The sequence below is a fragment of the Podarcis raffonei genome, chromosome 12, assembly GCF_027172205.1.
Source record: "Podarcis raffonei isolate rPodRaf1 chromosome 12, rPodRaf1.pri, whole genome shotgun sequence".
Lineage (NCBI taxonomy): Eukaryota > Metazoa > Chordata > Lepidosauria > Squamata > Lacertidae > Podarcis > Podarcis raffonei.
In genome coordinates this window covers 23979313-24002467 of record NC_070613.1, presented here as the reverse complement: position 1 = coordinate 24002467, position 23155 = coordinate 23979313, and the positions used below count along the sequence as shown (strand labels likewise).

Genomic DNA, 23155 nt, shown 5'->3' with positions numbered 1-23155 from the left:
CTGGGTTGCTGTGCGTAAGAGAAACCTGGTGGACAAGCAGCGGCAAGGACAGGCCCATCTGCTTCATCCAACCAAGTCTCTGTCACACATGCCAGGTCAAGTCCTCCATCCATGATCAAGTCATGGATGGCAGTGGTCTTATGAATCATTGACCTGGCATTGCACAGCAACACTTTCAGGTCATGTGGGTATCCCTTGCTGATTCTAGTATCCATCCGGTCAGGACCAAACCTGGAGGCAGGGATAGTCCTCAGACAACGACTAAACCTGCCTCCTCTGTAATGACATAGTCTGGTCTTAGCGTAACTCCTCCTCATACCCGTGATCACTGAGATCGGTTGTCCCAGTGCATCCCCCCCTGTGGAACATGCCCCAGCCATTTTGTTGGCTGGGACCTACTCCCCAGCAGCCCTGACCCCTCCCCTTAAGAACAAAATAACACCTTTAAAAAAAATACAAACAAAAAACAATAAAAATTACAAAAACATAAAATCAAACAAATTCCCAGGCCCAATAAACATCCATCCCACCCCCACCCCCACCCCCACCCCACATACAAAAAAATGAAAAGAAAATGTTAAAAACATTTTAAAAGCACTCTGCACCCCTCCAGCAGTAACAGCAACTGTCCTAGTGAGGCCCATCAGGCCCCGTCCTGTGCCAGGTGGTGAGTGGCAGGAAGGAGCAGGGCCCCCAGACACTCACACAGGAGAGTCCTCCTGGGCAGCAGAGCACAGCAGTCCCTCTAAGGCTTCAGGCCCCACCCCGGGCCATGTAGGTGGTATGCAGCAAGAGCAGGGCCCTCGGGCACTCACACAGGAGAGTCCTCCTGGGCAGCAGAGCGCAGCAGTCCCTCTGAGGCTTCAGGCCCCCCCCCAGTCCAGATGGTAAGTGGCAGGAAGGAGCAGGGCCCTCAGACACTCACACAGGAGAGTCCTCCTGGGCAGCAGAGCGCAGCAGTCCTTATGAGGCTTCAGGCCCTGCGCGGGGCAAGATGGTGAGTGGCAGGAAGGAGCAGGGCCCTCAGACATGCACACAGGAGAGTCGTCCTGGGCAGCAGAGCGTAGCAGTCCTTATGAGGCTTCAGGCCCTGCCCCGGGCAAGATGGTGAGTGGCAGGAAGGAGCAGGGCCCTCAGACACGCACACAGGAGAGTCCTCCTGGGCAGCAGAGCACAGCAGTCCTTATGAGGCTTCAGGCCCTGCCCCGGGCCAGATGGTGAGTGGCAGGAAGGAGCAGGGCCCTCAGACACTCACACAGGAGAGTCCTCCTGGGCAGCAGAGCGTAGCAGTCCCTGTGAGGCTTCAGGCCCCGCCCTGTGCCAGGTGGTGAGTGGCAGGAAGGAGCAGGGCCCTCAGACATTCACACAGGAGTGTCTGTAATACTGTTTCTGTAATACTGAAACAAAGCAGGTGTGGATGTCATCAGTCATTGGATGGGAGATGACTGTACCTTCTGAACATAAATGTAATACCGTATTTTTCGCCCTATAGGGCGCACCGGCCCATAGGGCGCACCTAGTTTTTTGGGGGGGAAATAAAGAAAAAAAAATACCCCCCCCCGGGTTTCGGGCTGCAGGCTGCTGTCCGCAAGCCTTGGGAGCCCGAGAAGCTGGAGCCGAAGATACTGATGAGGCTGGCCACGTTGCCCGTCTCCAGATCGCCGTCGTGGTGCCTTGGGTTCTGCGGCTCCCGCTCCCTGCGAGGCTTCTTCAACGGGGAGCTCCCCGACAGCTCGCCCTCGCCTCATTGCGCAGCGGTGCCCCGCTTCCTGGGGCAGCAGGGCGGAGAGGGAGCCTCGGTCGGCTGCTTGCCGGTATCCCCCGTTGAAGAAGAGCAGCCGCAGCCGCCGCAGCAGCGCCACGCCAGCTGATTAGCTTCCCAATCCGGCGCGAGGCTCCGCGGCAATGGGGCAGCCCTGCGCTCCAAAGGCAGCGCCGCCGGCTGCAGGAAAAACGGAGCTTAGGGAAAAAGGAGGAAGCTGGAAACGCCTCCAGCTTGCAATCCATGCCCAACGGGATGCCCTCGTCCCAGCGCACAGGGCCAGGAGGGGCGGCACTGCGAGCCGCTAGCTGCCCAAAGCGAACGCAAGCGGGAGCAAAACACACTGTCCTCGCAAAACACACTGTGTGTCTCCGTCGAAGGAGCAGCCTGGAGAACCTCAACATCCGCTGCTCTCTATCCCTCTCTGCATCCCGAAGCCTGGCGGGAACTCCCGCGCTCCGGGCTGGGCTGGCTTCAATTCCTTTCCAGCTTCGTCTTTCCTCCCTCGGCTCCATTTTTCCTGCAGCCGGTGGCGCTGCCTTCGGAGCACAGGGCTCCCCCGTCGCCGCGGAACCTCGCGCCGGATTGGGAAGCTAATCGGCTGGCGCGGCGCTGCTGCGTCGGCTGCGGCTGCTCTTCTTCAACGGGAGATACCGGCAAGCAGCCGGCCGAGGCTCCCTCTCCGCCCTGCTGCCCCATGAAGCGGGGCACCGCTGCGCAACGAGGTGAGGGCGAGCCGGCGGGGAGCTCCCCGCTGAAGACTTGCGGATAGGTTGCGGATAGCTTCCTGAAGCCTGGTGCACACCGACCCCTCTCGCTCTCCAGGCTTCAGTGAAAGCCTGCATTCGCCCCATAGGACGCATACACATTTTCCCTTCATTTTTGGAGGGGGAAAAGTGCGTCCTATAGGGCGAAAAATACGGTATATATAAAGTAATTTGACGATACTTCTGTATCCTTGAACATTTCAAATTCAATATTTTAAATTTGGGGGCCAAACTAGATAGGATGTTAATCAGCTTTGCATGCCTGGTTATTTTTTAACAAATAGATGCTTGCTATCTGTAATGGGAAGAAAACTCCCAGTAGCGCCAGTGGGAGTGTTATGCCTATTGTGGATAGTAGGCACAGGCCTTGACAATTTTGCATTGGAACTGCAGCAGGGGGTAAAACATTAAAGCCTCCCCTTCCCCATTCTGTGCTGGCTATTTGTTTAAGAAAATATATGTGCAGGACCAGATTACATGTTATTGCTTTGGGTCTGGCCCCAAATCCAACTTGTCTGAAATAATTGCAAAGGAATTATACTAAGATATTTATAACAATTTCAAGGAACAGTTTGATCAACAATATCAGAGTGGACTGGTGCTTTATGCTGAAGGAGTGTAGTGGATCCAGCTCTTAATAGCATCATCTTGAGACTTTGATAATGTATAATAGGTAATATAATTGATATTACAACAGAGCACATTCTATACACACCTACACAAAATACCGCTTTGTAACTTATTTGGCTCAGTTATGTAGCTTTTTTGAATGGAAAATAAACTATCTTTTCAGTATGGATTAAACAGCAGTAGCAGTTTGTTTTACCATGATTATATATGGGTATTTGAAGGAAGAACTCCTGTACTGAGTTACTTATCTGAAGGCATACATAGTTTTTTGTACTCTGTTGTAATCTATTTTATTTAATTAATTAGATTCAATTTATTTTTCTGTAGGGGTTTGACTAGTACTGATGATGATGATGATTGATGATGATGATTTAGAGAAGTCCATAACTTTAACTTTCAACTGTTTGGGTAATGAGATTAGATATGGAAACGTAGTTCTTAAGTTTGCAAAATTTCAAAATAGTTTACTTGCAAGTGATTTTTTTGTCTGACTATAATTTCATGTTAAGCGTTTCAAGTAGATCACAGCTATATAATTATTAAAAAGACTTATAAAAGTACAGATCAAGTAAACTAAATTGTGCAAGCAAAATCACTTTGATGAAAGGCACATAACTGTTATAAAGCAATTCTATATGCTATTGGTACTTTATATAAAATGTTATCCTTGTGAGCCTTGTATTCAGATCTTATTTTAAAGCCTGATGTTTATTAAAAAGAAGCAACCTTATTTAAAAATCACTTTTGTAAATATTAAGCTGTGATAAAGACTACAGGCTAGATGGGCTGCTTTAGACCAATATTTTCAGTCTAGCCCCACAGTGTTTAAATACTGGCAGGATGCCTATTACACTGTGTTCAGTCACAAACAGGGTTATAAATAATGGCAAAGTGAATTTATTATCCATGTGATTTTCTGTAGAGGTCTTTTCTGCCTTTAGCACTGCTTTACACATGATGAATTGTGTACTTGGATATCATTCACAAGGAGGAAATTACTTGTATCTTTCATGTCCAATACCATGAGTGACAAAATGTGCACATCTTTTTCTTTGTGACTCACTCATCAGAGAGGCCTCATTAGCAACAGGTTCCCAAAACATGCATTTGTTGACTGCATATACATAATAATGGAAAGAAATGATTATATAATAGTTAATAGGAGAAAACTGGCAGATGACACAAGCTACAGAAAAATAGGTTCAGACCCCACGGCACATAGTCAGAATTTGGTAAGGACTATTATCCAGGAGGCTATGGAACTGGGTTACCTATCGGATAAGGTAGGACAATTTTTAATACAATCTCATCCCGTGTACGAGTTTCTTACCTTTTACTAAAGGTACACAAACCTGAGAGACCGCCTCCTGGTCATCCAATTTGTTCCAGCACAGGTTCACTCCTGGTACCTCTATCGAAATTTGTTGACCATTTTTTACAGCTTCAGGTTAGTTAAGTCAGATACATATATTAAGGATACGGCACATTTATTTCAAATTATAGAACAACATACAGTTATTGCATCAAACATTCTAGTCATTTTAGATGCACAGTCTTTGTACACATCTATTCCCTTGGATGAAGCAAGGTTAGTTCTGGAGGATACTCTAAATGCTCGGAAGTCTTTGGACCCCCCCCCCACCTTCTTCCTGATGGAATTAATTGACTTGATTTTTGAAAAGAATTATTTCAGATTTGGCCATGATTTTTATTGCCAAATTAGAGGTATTTCAGTCGGGTCACCATTTGCCTCTAGTGTGGCAAATTTATTAATGTATCCGTTTGAAAAACAATGGATCTTGGATCCCAAAACTAACCCTTATTTCCATGGCATTGAGTTATATAAATGTATAGATGACATATTTATGATCTTTTCCAATGAACCACATTTGGATGCCCTGGACAATTGGCTTAATTCAGTTCATCCCACAATTAAGTTTAGTTTGCAACATAACAGACAGGCCATCTCCTTTTTAGACAAGACCATATATAGGAGCTCCAATGGGCAATTGAATGTTACATTTTTTACTAAATTTACAGATAAAAATTTCCTTTTAAGATATGACTCCTTTCATCTATGACGCTTAAGAAACAGTCTCCCTTTCAGTCGAATGATTAGACTCAAACGGAACTCAACCTGGGGAATTTTTAAGAGACTCCAGAATATTAGCTAAACAATTTCAAAATAGAGGATACCCTGAACACATCGTCAACAATACAGTCAGGAGAGTGTTCAATATTAATAGGGAGCAACTTTTTCAAAAACATTTGGAAATTGGATGCATTTGGAAATTGAACATACAGCCTTTGACGTATAGCAAGAGACTTTGAGTTTGTGGGTAAGAAGCTGAAGGGCCTTGTGGCCCAGGGTTTTTTTAAAATTATTGCTTCCTGTTGAAGACTGTAGCCCAGGAAGAAAGGAAAATACTGGTAGTAAGCCACTATTCAGGTGTTTTCATCAGGAAAGGTTTGATTCTTGGAGCATGGCCTCTGCTTCTTTGAGGAAGGACTTCCAGCAACAGATGGGCTGCACCTCGCAGCAGTTGGCAAGAATGTGTTTGCTAAGAGTCTTGCAAACCTGATCAGAAGAAGTTTAAACTAAATCCTGAGGAGGAGGGAGACAGTATTATAGATGACAGGGGAACACCTGGTACTGGGAATAATCGCTTCATTGATGCACAGGAAACTGAGTTGTTGCTCGAGAAACCTGCTAAAGGATAGGACACTACAAGAAGGAAGCAGCTGGACTTGTGGTTTTAGTTTTCTCTATTCTAATGCTCAGAGTATGGAGAACAAGCAAGACGAATTTGAGCTCTAAATGCAGAATGGCAAATATGACCTAATATGCATTACTGAAACCTGATGGGATGAGACTCATGACTGGAAAGTAGGAATTGAGGGGTATAACCTGTTCAAAAGGAATAGACCAAACAGTGAGGAGAATTAGCATTATGTGTAAAGGATGTGTACACTTGTGAAGAGATACATGTCCTGAAGCATGGAGGACAGACAGAGAACATATGTACAGGTAAAAATTGTAGGAGTGGGAAACTACTATTGTAGGAGTGGGTTTGCTGTAGACCTCCAAGTCAGACAGAAAACTTGAGTGATACATTCCTACAGCAGATTACCAAACATTCAAAAAGGAGAGAGCTAGTAGTCATGGGAGACTTCAATTTTTCTGATATCTGTAGGAACTCAAACTCTGCCAAGAATGTAAGGTCCAACAAATTCCTCTGTTTCCTCACCGACTATTTCATTTCTCAGAAGAAGCAACAAGGTGATCATCTATATTCAACCTGGTCCTAACCAACAGAGGAACTGATCAATGAGACATTCCCAGCATGTTTGCACTCCTGTCTTAGCAATGTCTACACTGGCTTGGTCATGTCCACAGAATGGAAGATGTCAGGATCCCCAAGGACATGCTCGATCCATAGCAGTGACCAGAGAAGGAATGGCTTCTGGGAGGAGCACAGAAAGAAGAAAAACCATGGTGCATCTGCAGTAGCACAACTGGATGCCTTCATCTACCCTAGCTGCAATAAAGCATCTCTCTCCTACATCAGTCTCTACAACGACAGCAGGCGCTATATCCTTCTAACAGTGTGATCTCACTCTCAAATGTGCACTCCTCCATTGTCTCTTGAGACAGATTGATGCCAACAAGATTTGGAGCACAGGATATCTTTTATTTCACTCACTGTCAACAAGGGTGCTGTGTTCACAGTGATCTAAGCATTATCTTTTCCCTCTGTTTCCCTCCTCAGCTCACTGGATATGAAAAAATAATTGAAAGTCATGTGACAAATTGAACTATTCTTCACAAGACTTTCTTCAAGAAAGAAATGATATGATCAACATACACAAATATTACATTTTTTCTCCCTACTGATTTAACTTTTCATCAGCTATAGTGTTTAAATTTTGTGTAGTTATAATGTTGGTTCTTTAAATATGTCTACCCTGACCTAGAAATGTCATACAGAGTGCTAACCTAGGGGACTGGGTTGTAAGGCCAAATTTAAGAATATCATTAAATTCAGGTTTCGAATTTAATGACTAGCTTTCTCTTCTAAAACAGGACTTAGAAACTGGCCAATACCAGCAGATTTTCAACTTGCTTTGCAAAATATATGTTAAATTACCTATAAAAATCCTTTTTGCATTTAGAAATCGTACACAAAGGCCATATTATTGTAAAAATTATATGAAAATGTTCATCCAGTTTATTCCCTTTCCACCTATTCTTCTCCAGTTCACTAATCCACATTCCAAAAAGTTTTAATTTCCCTGCACAGCTATTCTGACAATTTTTAAATCCAAGGAGTAGGATAATTTGTTTTTATCTCCACTGACCATTTCCATTTTCATCTCAGCAGGAAAGCAATTAAGAAAGTAATACTGAGGTCAGGCTGTTCTCTTGGCAGTAAAAAAAATGCACAGAAAGTGCTAACATCTTCCAGACATTGCCAGACAATGAAATTTTATTTTCATTATTTTATTTTCTTCCATTTATATCCCATCTTTCTTCCATTAAGAAAGTGAACACATAGTTCCCAGGTGGTCACCTACCCAGGCACTGGTCAGGCCTATACCTGCTTAGCTTCAGCAAGATAATAGGCTAATGTGTCTGAGACAAGCTCATGTACTCTTTGACAAATTATTGCCTCTCTTGCTGTTTAGTCAAGGGGAAATGAATCATATTGCAAAAAATGTCTGAAGATAGGAAAGCAACCCCTGAGGAGGAGAAACGTGGCCTACTTGTACCTTGGCAACACCATCACTACATTTACTATCATTTTCAGCACCCATCAGCATAACTGTTGGTGGCGTTGAAGAAGGGGGGTTTGTGGTGATGAAAGAATCGAGCCAGGCTAAACAAAGAAGTGATTTGGGGAGGAATTAGCAGCTGGCAGCTCACATTACCTCAATTAGAGGTTTCACTGCTGCAACTGCCGCAAAATCCTTTAGTTATTTGCAATATATGGAGTTCTGCTTTTAATTCAAGTGATACATGGATTGTATTTCTAATCTCATGGGGCTTCATTCGTTTTCTGAAATACTTTGAATGTCGCAGAGAGATGATCCATTGAATTACCTTTTTTTATTTTAGAAGGTTCATCAGCCATGTTGGGCACAGATACAACTTGCCACTTGTTGGTGAATGCCCAAGCACACCCGTTGCATTGGTTGATTCCTGCTGACTGAAACTACTCTAATTGCAAGACTAATGATCAAGTATCCATGTTAGCCTTCACTGAGAACAACTAGAGGACCGTGGGGAAAGTTGTTGTAGAACTAGTTTACTTTTGCTGCATTGTTACTCTCTTGTCAGATTTCAGTGACAGTTTGGGTTCCATAACAATGATAGACTAAGTTATAGAATTACACATACACATACACTTACCCTTGATTTTTTTTATGGTTTTGATCTTTTATTTTCTTATCCACCTAATATGATTTAGGTCTTTCTCAGTTCTCCTTGTATTTTAATGTTCTCCTTAGTGGAGAATTAGAACTAAATATAAAAAGAGGAATACAACAAAAGGCTTTCGTTTCACATAGGTGTCAGTACTAGGTTCAGGTGTCTGTTTTCTAGCTCACTTTGATCCTATCACCTCGACACAAACTTAATACTTGGACACTCACACTTAAATGTTTGTGAGGAAAGTTGTCTGCACTGTTTTATACGTTCAGAATGGCAGAAGACTTTGTTGAAGAAGCCTCCAATGCTGAAGAACAATGGAATTCAAATGAAGCAGGAAATACAGATAGGGAAATACATACTGATATACAGAATACAGATGAAAAACAAAATGCAGATACGGTTCCAAATACTGAGGAACTGCAAAATAAAGATGAACAAGAAAGCAAAGAAGAACCATCAAATAAAAATGAAAGTGAGAAATCAAAGGAAACTCTAGATCCTAAACCTGAAAAAGAGAAGGTAACTGAAAAGTAATATTTATGCATTGCTTTATTATTTTAATAGGTTTTTTATGACTAGGTTGTCATACTTTGAACTTTTGGGAGGAGAACTACACTTGAATTACATAGATTGGGGAAAAGGGAAATGTTATCTGGGCAAAAGCTTCATGAAAAGTATAATATGTAGCAGTATCATCTGAGTATTCAAGGAACAGAAAGGTAGATGGTTTGTTTGTTTATTTATTTTTTAAAAAAGATACAGATTCTGACTGAAAACTCTTGTAATTTTCATTTATTGGATGATAAATTATTTATAATTTGAGGGAGGGTTATAAATGCTGGTGCTCATTATGCAACTGATTCTAAATGAGCCAGGCTCCCTTTCAAGAGACCTTGGTTTTGTGAGACTGAGAATATTTCTTACAGATCTCTCTGTATTCCTTTAATTTATATTAGTACATTTTAAGTTGAGATGAAAATACTTTAGTGGTTCCTCTTGAGAAAAGCATATTCCATTAGTATTCTCCTTTTTTATATATAGCAAAATCAATTTAAAAACAGACAATAGTTGTAATGGCTCTTAAATACATTTCTATTGCAGTTTTGAATTAATGGTGTTCCTTTTTTTCTGTTGAAAGACATTAAAGAACCATCCATAAAAGCAACAGAATGCTATCATTAACAGGGCAGAAAGTTCATTCCTTCGTTTTAAAATGCTTCTGCCTTTTTAGGAATATGAAGACATAAACATACAGCACATAATTAAATCTAAGCACTTGCATGATAGGATAGCACATTTGTATGGTAGTTCTTGAACTTTTAAGATAATGTTTTGGTTACGAACATTTCATCTGATATAGAACAGACTCTGTTTGATGACAGAAAGTGGAAAAATGTTCCAATCTGAAGCTTGGGTGGATGCTTGTGCTATCTTCTGTTGGGATTCTATCAGATTGCTCTGAAAGTCATTGGTTCTGTTAAAATGTTCTGCCGTGGACAAATCAGTAGGTTTGGATGGCACTATTTTTATATCTGAAATATTATTTCAATTTTTCTATGATTGCTATCAAGTCATTCGGTAGAAAAATAATTTCAAATAAAAACCAGTATTAAACTAACATTAATGATGTTAGGACCAAACTGTATGTTATTCAACATATCCATGACTGGATCCCTCAGGTTTTCTTTTCCCCAGCCCAATCAAATTAAGCTATACCTCCTTCTATAGTGATGTTTCACTGATAGAGTTGGCAGCCCTCTGCAACTTCTTTTCATGGAAAGTTAAAATGTGGCCCACCCAGTTCAGCATCCTTTTATCAATGGGAAGTCCAAAAGTAAGGCAAGGACTTCACATCCCCCAATATGGACATCTAGTGCTCCAAGTCTCTACTCAACGCATATCATGCATGTTCTGTTTGAAGGGTTATTATTCTGTCATGAGGGCAATAGAGTGGTGTCTCCCAGTGTGGTCTGCAAGCAGCATGGCTCAGTGTCCTCCTAATCTGTAAAGGGAAAGACTGGTTGCCAGAAACACTGGCAAATGGCATACCTACACTTCTCCCTCTTGTCAGAGCTTCTAGAAAAGTACCTGATGAGCCTTCCCTCCTGCCATCAGATTTGTATGGGTTGTAACATCAGTTGTTAAAATAGAATTTATATTTTGTATTGTCTGCTAAGGAAGCATTCTCATATTTTTTAATGCTTTGTTGCTAATGGTTAGGAATAATCCTTGATTATGAGAGACCAATCCATGAGCTGTGAGTCAGCAGGGAAGTTCAGATCTGAAAAATTCTAAATATAAAAGAGACTGCAGAGTATTTGCTATGGGGTGGCAACATAAAGAATATAAACTTTGAGGAGTTTTATGTTGTACTTGAAAATAAGAGTGCTGTATTCAGCTTATTTGGGTAATTTTAAAGTAAACACGTCTTCCATTAGGTCAGAATTTAGTAAGCTGTAGAGTGACTGTGATCTGTTTGAGACTACTACTGCCTCATTACTGAATAGATACTGTTTGCATAAGTAAGTACTGAAACATTTATATTCCACAGAGTGGTGTAGATTTCTATCTTCAACTATTTTCCTAGAACAGCAGTTGCTTACAGTTCTGTTATGCCACTACAAAATTGCCCTTGGGAAAGAAAAAGAGAAAAACAAAGGCACAAAAGATCAGTACAGTCTTTGTTTATCTTATTACAGATGATAAGTTACATTTGGGACCTTTGAATAGAAAACTCCCATGCCACTTAGCAAACTGCCTGTTATATCCCTTGAGTTAAAAAACCAGTTTTCTTGAGTGTGTGAATTCTAAGGAAAACAAATCGTATGGGTGGATATAAATGACTGCCAAACGTTATTGTTAATTATTACAATAAGGGTATGTGGGAACCTCCCTCAAATTGTGCCCACTATGTTGTCAGGTGCAGCACCAAGTGTGACTGGAGGAACAGCCAGCCTATAAAATAGGTAGTAAATCTGTGACTATACAGGGACTGATCTTAGGGGCAAGTTACATATTTTTGTTGGGAGATCAGCAATTTGAGATTTACGTTCTTTAAAAACTCTTCAGTGATGTCATCTTAATCTGGTGAATTTCTCAGTAAAATCTAGAACTTCTATCTTCCATTTATTTAGTTTGTGTTCCTTTTTGCTATACTGTAAGGACAATACTTCCATTTTCTAAAGGAAGACTTACTGCCTCTAACAGCTTCATTTACTCTGCTTATTAACAATGTTGGCATCCTCTTGGCCTTGGTGATCCTTTTCCTGACCTATGGTATACTGTACGTTCTAGTTGAGTTTCTATTATTGTGGTTCTGAACAATTCCTAAGTACTTTTGCAGAAATGTGACCCTTTTGCCTTTTCACTTCCATTTCACTAATCTCCTCATGTTTTGAAAGTTTTGTCTTTTGAAGTCAAATGTAGCTGTTGGCTTTTCTTGCTACTTAAATGTGTATTGAATTTGGCATGACATTAACATTCAGCAACAATAAAAAAATTGTGTAAGTTTAAATTAAAAGCACGGACTGGTTTGATATGGCACCAAAACTCATTTGATGGCAAGTGAATCTCAACAGGTTGAGGTGCCACTACAGAAAGGCCTTTTCTCTACTTGCCATCAGTCTAACCTGCAAAAGTGGGTACATCCAGAGAAAGGCATGTGGGGAACATCCTAATAACCTATCAGATCTGTCAGATGCTGCTGGTCGTTGCTGTCTTTTACAAGTTTTATTGTGCAAACTATTTACAGTGCAGAACTACAAAGTCCATGTCCGTCTTAGTCACTTGCAGAATCCGGGAGTGGCCCCTTCCAGCTTCTCCCTCAACATAAGAACTTCGGCACCCCAAACCTCCACCTCCCTTCCTTGTGTTTTACCCCTCTGCACAAGCTGGGCGACGGAAGCGGCGTCTGTCCCTTCTGGCCAGCCTGGCGAGGTGAGGCGCTGGGGCTCAGCAGCATCCTCAAGCCCTTTCCCCTCTTCTCCACTGGAGGTGTGGCTGTCCCCACCTCTGGAAGAGGAACTGCTACTCAGGATTTTCGGAGGCTCCCTGTATCCCAGTGGCCCCCCTCCCTCCCTGCCCTGTTCCGATGGCAGTCCCCTGACAAGATCTGAATTCGAACCTTGGGGATATTGGGTCACAAGCAGTAAACAGCTTAATAGGTAAATTTTTAAAAGATATTCTTGCAACACTATTTCAGCGCCTAAACACCTTACCTCACTCATCTGATCTTTTTCCATTTTGATATATCTTATCACATGACAGGAGTGCAGTGTAGTTTGTTACATCACAGAAAACGAAAATGGGCACAAATCTGTCATCAGAAATGAAGTGTGCAGAAAACAGCAGGAATGTAAAAATCACGAGAGACTGATTGTGGCAGGAAATTCAGCTCCACTTGCATGTCCTGTGAATGTGTTATTTGACTAGCATGTTTTTTGCTATTAAGGGGAATGTATTCTCCACCCTGCCTTAACCAGCTTCCCTTTTCTCTCAGCAGCCATGGCTTCTGTCACTTGTGACAGAGAGTGCATTTGCATTGCTTCATTTATTATTGTTTAATATGTGATAGTACTTAATTATGTTAAGAAATAAGTAATAATGCTGAAGCAAAGCTGCAAAACTTTGAGAAGTTTTTGTATACAAATAGTTTTAAAATGTGCAGAATTGCCCATTTTAGTTTCCCTGCCTATAATCCCATTTGATTACAGATGGTCGGAAAGACAGTTACTATAGAAACCAGGCCATTTTACTTCAGACTCTTCCTGTTGCTATGGCGTGCTGAGGGCTGTTATGTGAAAAGTGCCACTTATGGTAGCTAGTGTAATAGAGAATATTGATTTCAAGATAACTAATAATAGTACAGTGTAAAATGACATCCTAGTTAGCCCAGTGAACTAAAGATTGCTAGTCTGGGAAAAATTAGTAAAAGTTTGGTTTAGAGTAATTTCATTTGGAATTCTGCCTGTCTCTGACTAATGCTAATTTTCTATTTATCATTAAATAGGTTTTAGCAGTCAATGCCCTCTGTCCTGCTTAACATTTGCGTGTGGTCATTTCTTTATCCCACCAAAATTATTTATCATTCTAAGGAAACAGGGAGTGTATGGAGGAAGATGCTGACCTAAAAAGGAAATTTCCCAGCCCTCACAACTTTCAAGATAATAGACACAGAAGGGCTTTCCAAGGGTTCATTTTAAGTCTGCAGCATTTAATAATTACAGCTGAAGTCTGCTGCCATCTCATGGCAAGAGGTTGAATAAAGATAATTTAACTAAATAAATTTCATGTTTACATGCCAGTTTCGTAAAGGATCAGAAATACTTATTCTTCCATTTCCTCCTTTTATTGTGAACTTTTCACACTTCTTTGTATTAGCTAACAGATTCACAGGGTGTTATATTCATCCCACTTCTCTGAGATTTGGTTTCCTTTGGAAACAGGTCACAAATGAAGGAACAGCTTTTAAAGCAGCCAAAGCCTACTGCTCCACCAAAGCCTACTGCTCCACCAAACAGCCAAAGCCTACTGCTCCCACATCAGATTTATAAGAAGACAGATGATGTCCTACGGTGCTCACAGAGGCCAAACCTAGCTCTCCCTGTTTTTTGTCTCCATACTGAAGTTTCTCTTCATAATAATTAAATTAAATTTTATCATTTATACCCCATCCATCTGGCTGGATTTCCCCAGCCACTCTGAGCGGCTTACAACATATCTAAAAATATAAAACATCAAGCATTAAAAACCTCCCGATACAGGGCTGCCTTCAGAGGTCTTCTAAAAGTTGTGCAATTATTTATCTCCTTGACATCTGAAGGGAGAGCATTCCACAGGGAGGGCACCACTACCGAAAAGGCCCTCTGCCTGGTTCCCTGTAACTGCTTCTCGCAGTGAGGGTACCAGCAGAAGACCCTCAGAGAAGGAACTCAGTGTACGGGCTGAGCGATGGAGGTAGAGACACTCCTTCAGGTATACTGGGCTGAATAATAATAGTATCTTCACACACAGTCTCCTAGATAACATTATCTGAGATTAGGGGAAATAGTTATCATCCCTTCAGGTATTTTCTAGTTGTTCATGGTTCCTCCAGATGACCAGTTTATTGAGTTTATTGAAACTGAGCCTACAAACAGATCTCTTGGCTACCAGATCCAGGTGATTCTTTTCTTTTTGTGTTTTGATTTTTCACCACCGTTTGCCTTGTGTAATTCTTGCCTCCAGAAGATGAAGACTTCTGGAGAACTCAAAGCTTGACACGCCTTTTGTGACTTTCAAGTTGGTTCTAAAAATGATATTACCCAACTGTGGATTTTAAAGTTAACTTTGTGGTTTCTGAGATGAAATTATATTGGTGATATTTTATTAGGTTTATAAGTAAGAGACTTCTTTTAGATTTCACCAAGTGATTTGAATAGTTGAGGAGGATTTCAGTCAGCAGGGAAGCCTAGAATATTTGTTTCTTTGTGTGTGTGTGTGCACAATAACAAACTTTTCAGAAATAAGATGTAGAGGTGTGTCAGTTCTGTGGTCAGCTTTGCCATCTAGTGGCCAAAACATAATAATTTCCATCCCATGGCCCATGAGCAAACTTTGAGAGTGTTACTGTATACTTTTCTCTTTTAGTATATGGATCTTAATATATAAATATTCCATATTAACTTTGACAGTAATTAGTAGTGTATGCTTTTTAAGAAGCAAATACTATTTTTATCTTAGCACTGTCTGTTGAAAGAGATGGTGCAGTATTGGTGGTCCAGTGAACCACTATGTTCCCCATAATGCTTCAGTTGAAATTTTGCTACCTTGTAGTATAGGGCAGTGGTCCCCACAAAAAAAAACACCCCAGTGAACCACTTGAAAATTGCTGAAAGTCTTGATTTATATTCAGATTAAACTTCTGAATTCCAGCCTTCCATTAACTTCACTACAAATCCTCTGCTCTTCTTTCAAGGCTTAGTAGTGTATAAAGAAGGAAGTGAAAGGATGGGATCTTTTGTTTTTCCCCTCTATATATTGCCACCGTTAAACAATCTACGGCCTTTCATATTGGGGGGGGGCATATTGTTTTGTTTGCTGTTATGCTATATTTTTTGTGATTTTAATAGTGATGTCAAATTCTCGAGAATAATCTTTTGGAGACTATTCACAAATATTCTCGATTAATGAGAATTAATGAGAATATTAGAGAATTTTCATTTAAAATAGGAGAATATTCATTTTAATGCATTGAACATCTGCTCCATGAGTACGTTCTTTAATATCTACATGGTACAGTATTTTCAGTGCAACACTAATAAAATCAATATAAAGTTTAAAATAAATGCTATTATTTCCAGAAAATAAAACACAAATAATCAGTAATATACATAACATCAGAAATGCAAGTTACTATCTGCTTAGACAAGTAAGGCAACACACAACATATTTAAATTATAACTGATAAATTGTCACAAGAAAGAAATTTATTTTTTAAAATTGGCTTTAAGTAACAAGTCTCAAATGTTTATAAATTTATATTGACTCCTCAAACATCTTAAGAGGATAAGTCACCATCTTCGTCTCCACAAGTAACAGAGCTTTCAGTTCCACACTGATCATCTGTGAGATCATAGAACGAAGTTGATGGTTGTGTAAAATTCAATGAGCTTGTTAGAAGCTGTGTTTTCTTCTCTTCTAGGAGTTTTAAGTTATGAGCTACATATGTAAGCTTTCCTGCTCTGTCTACAGTAAGCCTATTCCTTTTTGCTGAATGAGTAAGTCCATAAGTAGTGAAGCTACGTTTTGTTGCAGCTGTTGTTGGTGGCATATTGTAAATGTCCACAGCCACTCTGCTATGCTTTGAACCAAAGCATGTTTCCTTCCACAAACCACTGCATCCACTTTTCAGCTGACTTCAATACATATGACTTGCTAAAAAAAATCTTCCTTAGCTTGATATGCTCCCAGCTCTGCCAAAATATCTTGTGTATCATTTGGTGCACTTGCTGATATTTTGAGATTATTCATTACTTACACTGGCAATATCACAGCTTGACTTATTATTTACTAGATTTTTTAAATGTGGGTTTTAAAACTTATTCTTACGTTAGAGTTTAAAAAAAATAAAATGGATTTGATATCCCGCCTTTCACTCCCCTTCAGGAGTCTCAAAATGGCTAACATTCTCCTTTCCCTTCCTCCCCCACAACAAACACTCTGTGAGGTGAGTGGGGCTGAGAGACTTCAAAGAAGTGTGACTGGCCCAAGGTGACCCAGCAGCTGCATGTGGAGGAGCGGAGACGCGAACCCGGTTCCCCAGATTACGTGACTACCGCTCTTAACCACTACACCACACTGGCTCTCAATTTGTGGAGAATATTCTCCACAGAATTTTCTAGCAGAGAATATTCTCAAGAATATTCTCATTCTCAAGAATATACTCATTTTCTCATATTCTCATTCTCAAGAATATACTCATTTTCAAGAATATTCTCCGGAGAATATTCTCACCTCACATCACTAGTTTTTATGCTGCAAACCACCTTGTGATCATTAGATGAAGGGTGGTATATTGAATGAATGAATGGTGTTTTTTCTCTCTCTTTCTTCCACCCTTCCCACTCCCAGTTGCTCAGTGAAAAGCCTGATGCCAAAAGTGTTGGCTCAGTTAAGATTAAAGATATGTACTAACTCTACTCTATGCTGCCTACAGGAACTTTTCTAAAGGTTCTCAGACAGTAGCCAAAAGAACAGGTAATAGCATCTGTGAAGAACCAAAGATGTAAAAAGGGGAAATGAATTTGATACACTATCAGCAAGTTTTCAAAGTGTTTATTTACGGCAGACACATTTTATCTGTAAGCCACTTTAAGTCTCTGTGAGAAAAGTGGAGCTTAATAAAACACTGAACATATTGTAATTTCCTACAGTATAAGCAGTGCAGATTCTCAAAAAACTTTATGCTGTGTCTGAACTTCCTGGAGCCCAACCGGGGGGGGGGGGGGAGATGAATGAATTAAACATTTGCAGGAAATGAACCCAAGTACTTAGAGGCCATCTTCTTTCTGTTTGAGTTCCTCCATTATTAGTACACTGTTCTTATTCACAATACAGAAGGCCATTAGAGAAGATAACTAGGCATTCAAAACTGTGGTGTCCTTAGTGTGCTGGCATTAAGCTATGTGAATACATTTCATCAGTTCCAGACAGTCATTTGATCAGCTGATTCAGTGTCTGGCTAGCAATAGTCCTGGGATGAGAATGAGCCAGGTCACATAGCTCACTTTTGTAATACTTTCCCTTTATATTTGGAGTTAGCTACTGACATTTTAAGTAACTTTTTAGGGGATTCTGTGATGCTCACCCTTGAAAATATTCCATTTTTGAAGGGTAATAATTATTCATCTATGCATTATAGTCCTCAATAAATATGTTAACAATAATTCAGATTTTATAACATTAATGCTAATAAATGTATTAAGTTCTGTTTCCTGTTTTCAAACAAACTTATATCAACAATGTTTCCCTGATAATTGAGTTGCAAATATAGTGCTACAGGGTTTTATTCTTTTTCAGGTGAAAGAACTTGGGAAACTTGTGTCTTTGTCACATTTATTTGCTTCTATATATGTATTTTAAATCAAAGCATAGCGTAGACAAGTACACTCCTACAAGTAGGAAGTGGATCCTGAGAGAGTTGCTTAATCAATCCCTCCAAGGCTAACTTCATGTAGAAAATCTCCCCCTATCTCTGCTTCTAGCTATTTGACATTTCAAAAGTGCTGTTTCTTTCTCATATTCACATCCTTGCAAGGTACTTCTGAAAACAACCCCTTCCTGGCCACCTCTGCCAATGCATTGTCCTTTCAAGGGACCAACAGTTATTAAGAAACAGTAAGTTTCTTTTGTCAAGAGCTCTTGCTACACTTTGAAATTTGTAAACATACATTGTTCCTCCTGTCAGAAAAAGCTTGAATGCCATGCTGAGATAGCTTAAAGAACAGTTGGACATGTTAAAAATTAAAAGCTCAGGCTCATGGTTAGGTATGTATTCACATTTTAAAAAGGTTTTTCACCATCACCATCAAATGATTGCCCAAGCCAAAAATGGTTCCCAGTGAAGATTTTCAGTATTAGCAAGAAAAACATAATGTTTGTGTCTTTACCCCTTGTCCTATACCCAGACATACACTTCTCTACATGATGATAACAGTCTCTTCACAGTCCCAGTTTACTTCTTATCATTCTCAGAGTAACTTAAGGAACAAAAACGCAGCAGCCCAAAATTGTAAGCCACCCCAATCTCCTGCTACAGGGACGGGGGTATACCTAGGAGTTGCCAGGTTGGTCCAGACGAAGGGCCCAGGCCCAGGCGGACCTATTGCAAAACAAACCTATTGAGTGCACATTTCACTTCCGTTTCTGTGTGTTGGTGCTGAGTAGAATTCAGTGAATATAGTGTTTCTTTTAAGGCAAATTTCCAGGGAGAGAAAATGAGTTCCCATTGAATTGTCTTCTCTGTGGGACATTGTGGAAAGGTCCCCTCTTTCTTCATTTTGCTGCTTCTGAACATGTTCTTGGACCAGTCTAACTCAGGTCTTTGTCCAATCTGTATATTTAAAGCCCATCATCATGCTTTACCTAAGGCAGGGGTGGATGACCTGTGTGCCTCTAGCTGTAGGTTGTCTACAACTCTCACCATCCCTGACAATTGTCCATGCAAGTTTGGACTGGTCAGAGTTGAGAGTACAACAACATCTGGAAATCCATAGGTTAGGCACGCCCAACATATTCTGCCTGACCAGCAGAGCTGATCCCTTCAAGCCAGTTGTCAGTGTCCTTTCTGTAATCACCCCTGTCATTTACACAGGCTGTGATATCAAACTGATTTCCCAGTCTGTTTTGTACCCACAATTCACAGTTTCTGTATTATTCTCAGTGGTGGAGCTTGAGGTTTTCAGGGTATACAATTGTAGTGAAGAAACCTCCTCCTTCCATTACTATAGGCCAGGTCTGGAGAACATGTGGCTCACCAGATATTGTTGGATCTACACTTCCATTATACAGGACAACACCCATCATCCAACAATGCCAGTGGTTAGGTGATAGGAGTTGTAGCACAACAGTATTTAGAGGGCCACAGGTTCCCCAGCTCTGATCGTCTCTTGCTTCAACTTTTCCTGTTGCTTTTCCTTCCCCTTCCCCTTACTGCTAGCCTGAATGGACAGAGTCTCTTGATTCTGTGAACTCCTCATTGTTCTCATGCAACTTCTCAATAACCAGTAATTATTCAGTGGGTGCTTGACAGCTAGGATTCTGTACAGCTTTATCCCATATAGCAAACATGCCTCTTGTTTTTTCCGGAACAGCTTCCAAGCTCTGCTTCAGGATTGCTTTATAAGGTCCTCCTAAAACCTTGTTGTAAAGCCTCCATTTCCTTACAAAGATTATCCTGTGAGTCTTCTGTTCATAGCTGGGCTGCTGCTTAAGGTGAAACAGGAAGTGCTGCCTCTGGCACTGGCCAAGAAGCGGTACTAATATCCAGCAAGATCTTTCATGCTCCACAAGATCTCATTGGAAGTTGATGCCAGGGGCAGGGGCAGGTAGGGTGCCCATGGGGTCACCACCTCAAGGGCTTCCACCACTCGAGGCAGCTGCTGCACCCTCCCTCATTTTTTGTGTGTATATATCATAATGGACGTGAATGCACTCCTATAAGCAGACAGTGGATCCTTATAAATACTTCTGCTTCCCTCCCTCCCCCAAGTATGTATCCCCATTTAGCTAACTTCAGCTATACTTCTCACACTTCTCTGCCTCTGTAAATTCAGAGCTGTCACCCCCTTTGCAGGGCATCTGCCTCCCCAAATACAACTTTCTCATAAAAGGGACCATCCTCATTCTCTGATGAAGCTTAGCATTGCTTTGTCAAAGGTGCTGGCTAATAATCATTCACAGTGATGCAACTCACAGCAATAAAAATAAATAAATAATTTTAAACATTGCAAAAGGTTACCACCAGAGAAAAATACTTATCTCCAGTACTGTTCTTGGTTGTTTTAAAGGTGCATCAAAACTAAATTTGTGCTTACCTTTTACTGTTATTGTAAAATCTTATGTCAGTGTCAACAGGAAGAAAACACTGTGCAACTGCAGCTTCTAAGCCAGTCAGGTATTGTAGCCAGTAAAAAAAATCTCTGCTTGAAATTCATGTGAAACACGTACTGCAAGACAAAGCTTCTGACAATTTGTGCAGTGGTTCTGTAGTCCAAAGAATCCAGAGAGAATTAAAGTCTAGACTCAGTCATTTTTCAAGCTTGGAGGTGGGGAATAAACAACAGATCAGATATGTCCATTGTGGACCAGAGGAAGCATTGAATCAAGGATGCTCTTGCTAGTTTGTGTATTGGGAAGAAGCCTGTAATAACAGCAGCAGCAGCCACGGCAGCACGAAGAAATCAAACACAAAAAGGGTATTTCACTAGTCACAGAAATAAGATTCTTCTATTTGAGATTATTTTTTAAGTTTAGAACAGGTAATATAAAATCTTCAAGTAGGAAATAATTCATCTCAGTAGAGATGCATTATAGTAGCATAGGGATGAGAACACAGACATTTGGTAATTATATATTCAGCTGAAACAGAAGGGATTGATTTACTTAAAGGAAACACACACACACACACAATTTCATCAGTCGCAAGGGCACTTTTAACAACATTGCTTGGCTGAATGATTTTTCTACCTATTCTCTTTTTCTGGGGCTGGAGAGTAAAGAGGAATGGACAGTGTCTCAGAGGAAATGACAAGACAGTCTGAAGCTTGGTGAGACCATATACTGAGTGTTTTCTGCTGTCCTCTTCATGCAGTGCTGTGGGTTGGCACACCGGCGTCGAGTACGGGTTTCGTATGTAAGTTTCTGATTGTTTTAGAATGGTGATGATTGTGGAGGTGAACATAGTATATTTGATAGTGCAGTTTACTTTATGCAGATGCTTTATGAGATGTTTGTTGGATGAAAGACTAATGAGCAATGGCTTTCTTGCACAGAGCTTAAGAACAGTTCTAACAGGTATTTAAAAAAATGAATGAAAGAAAGAAAACAAAGCACTAATTCATAAGGAGCAACACGGAAAAAATACTGGAAGCAACTTGTAGTAAATAACTGACCTTTCTGAGATATTCTATTGACAAAAATGATAGACTTTTAAAAAATACATTTGTATGGCAGTTAGGAGTGTATTTTGTCCAAGTATGTAACAAATATATTAAATTTATTTACAAGCCTAAGTGTCAGCTATAGACATGTATAGCAGCTACCACCAGCTGCTTAGTGTGGGAAATTCTTCCTTTTTTCATTTTACCTCAATGTAAACATCAGCATGGTGGCAAAAGTATGGCATAAATGTTAATCAGTTTCTGGTGTTTTCTAGAGCATAGTATATAAGTCCTGATGGTTTTTCCATACCTGTATTGCAAAAAAGCTGTTTGAATGTTAGCTCTTGCTGTGAAATTTAGCAATAAAACTGATATATTAGAAGAAATAGGACTGAATGTTAATTGAAATGTGCTGAAGATGCACTTAGCTGATGTAATAAGTCTCCTAAGTGATGCATTATGCTTTAGCAGTTCTTTTCTGGTTTACTGTGCAGATGTTACAGGAAGCAGAAGGCTTATACGATGTGGCCAAGCTTATAGAGTTGAATTGCTTAAAGTAGCAATTGGCCTATAATGGTTGGGGAGGGAGATGTATTTTTGTGATGCAGTGTGTTTCTCTGTGACATACAGTGGATATGTGTGTTTTTCTATTTTGATTTAACATTGTATGGCAAACAAAACCCAAGATAGCTAAGAAGGGTTTTCTGTAGCTTCTTTTAATTTCATTTTCACTTCTCGTTTTCTTGGTGATGCAACAGTTGACATAATGAATTGCTTTACTAATGGAATAGCACACACTGCAATCCTATAATGTTGGCACTCTGTCTCCTTTAGAATATGAGTAAGCAACAGAAAATATATGATACAGTTGGAACACAAGAGTCATACTACTGTGTAAAAATAAGTCAATAATTTTGATGTATACAAGGCAAATATTGTGGCATCAACTTTCATTTATTAGTAGCAAATAGTATTATTTGCTTTCATTTATTGGTAGCAAATAACTTTCATTTATTAGTAGCAAATAGTATTATTATATTATTATAGTAATATTAGTAGGCCCACATATATTTATGAACAATCTAAAACAACACAGGCATACTCGAAAATAAGAAATTCATTGCTTTAATAACTATGTGTTCTACTAATTAAGTTTTAGCTTTGTAGCATTTAATGTTGAACACATAATTGTTAGTTTCTCATGGAAGCTGTTTCTGGGGATCTATCAAGCAAGACATAGGTCAATATTCAGGCAGCTGGCTGAAACTGAGATGCTTATCTCATAGGAAACAGATTTCAGAATTTCACCAAAACTTGCATTCCACACACTGTTTCAGAGCCAAAAAGGATCAGACTTGATGTTGGCAATGGGAAAGTCTAAGGATGAGTTGAAACAGCAGCCCTTATGGGCACTGATAACTATCTG

The 23155-nt window shown here is 40.2% G+C and overlaps 1 protein-coding gene across 7 annotated transcripts in view; it reads left to right on the top strand.

Annotated features, from left to right (window-relative positions):
* CACNB2 (calcium voltage-gated channel auxiliary subunit beta 2) overlaps window positions 1–23155 on the top strand; it is a 126634-nt gene that overhangs the window by 13007 nt on the left and 90472 nt on the right. For 2 of the 7 annotated variants that reach the window (XM_053359450.1, XM_053359447.1), the window contains exon 1: window positions 7063–9109. The exons of 3 other annotated variants lie outside the window; for them this stretch is intronic. In XM_053359450.1, the coding sequence (XP_053215425.1) occupies window positions 8861–9109 (249 nt within the window). In that variant the 5' untranslated portion in view covers window positions 7063–8860. Of the gene's footprint in view, window positions 1–7060; window positions 9110–21133; window positions 21483–23155 lie in introns of those variants that run through there. 2 more of the 7 variants (XM_053359449.1, XM_053359455.1) reach the window with 2 other exon arrangements.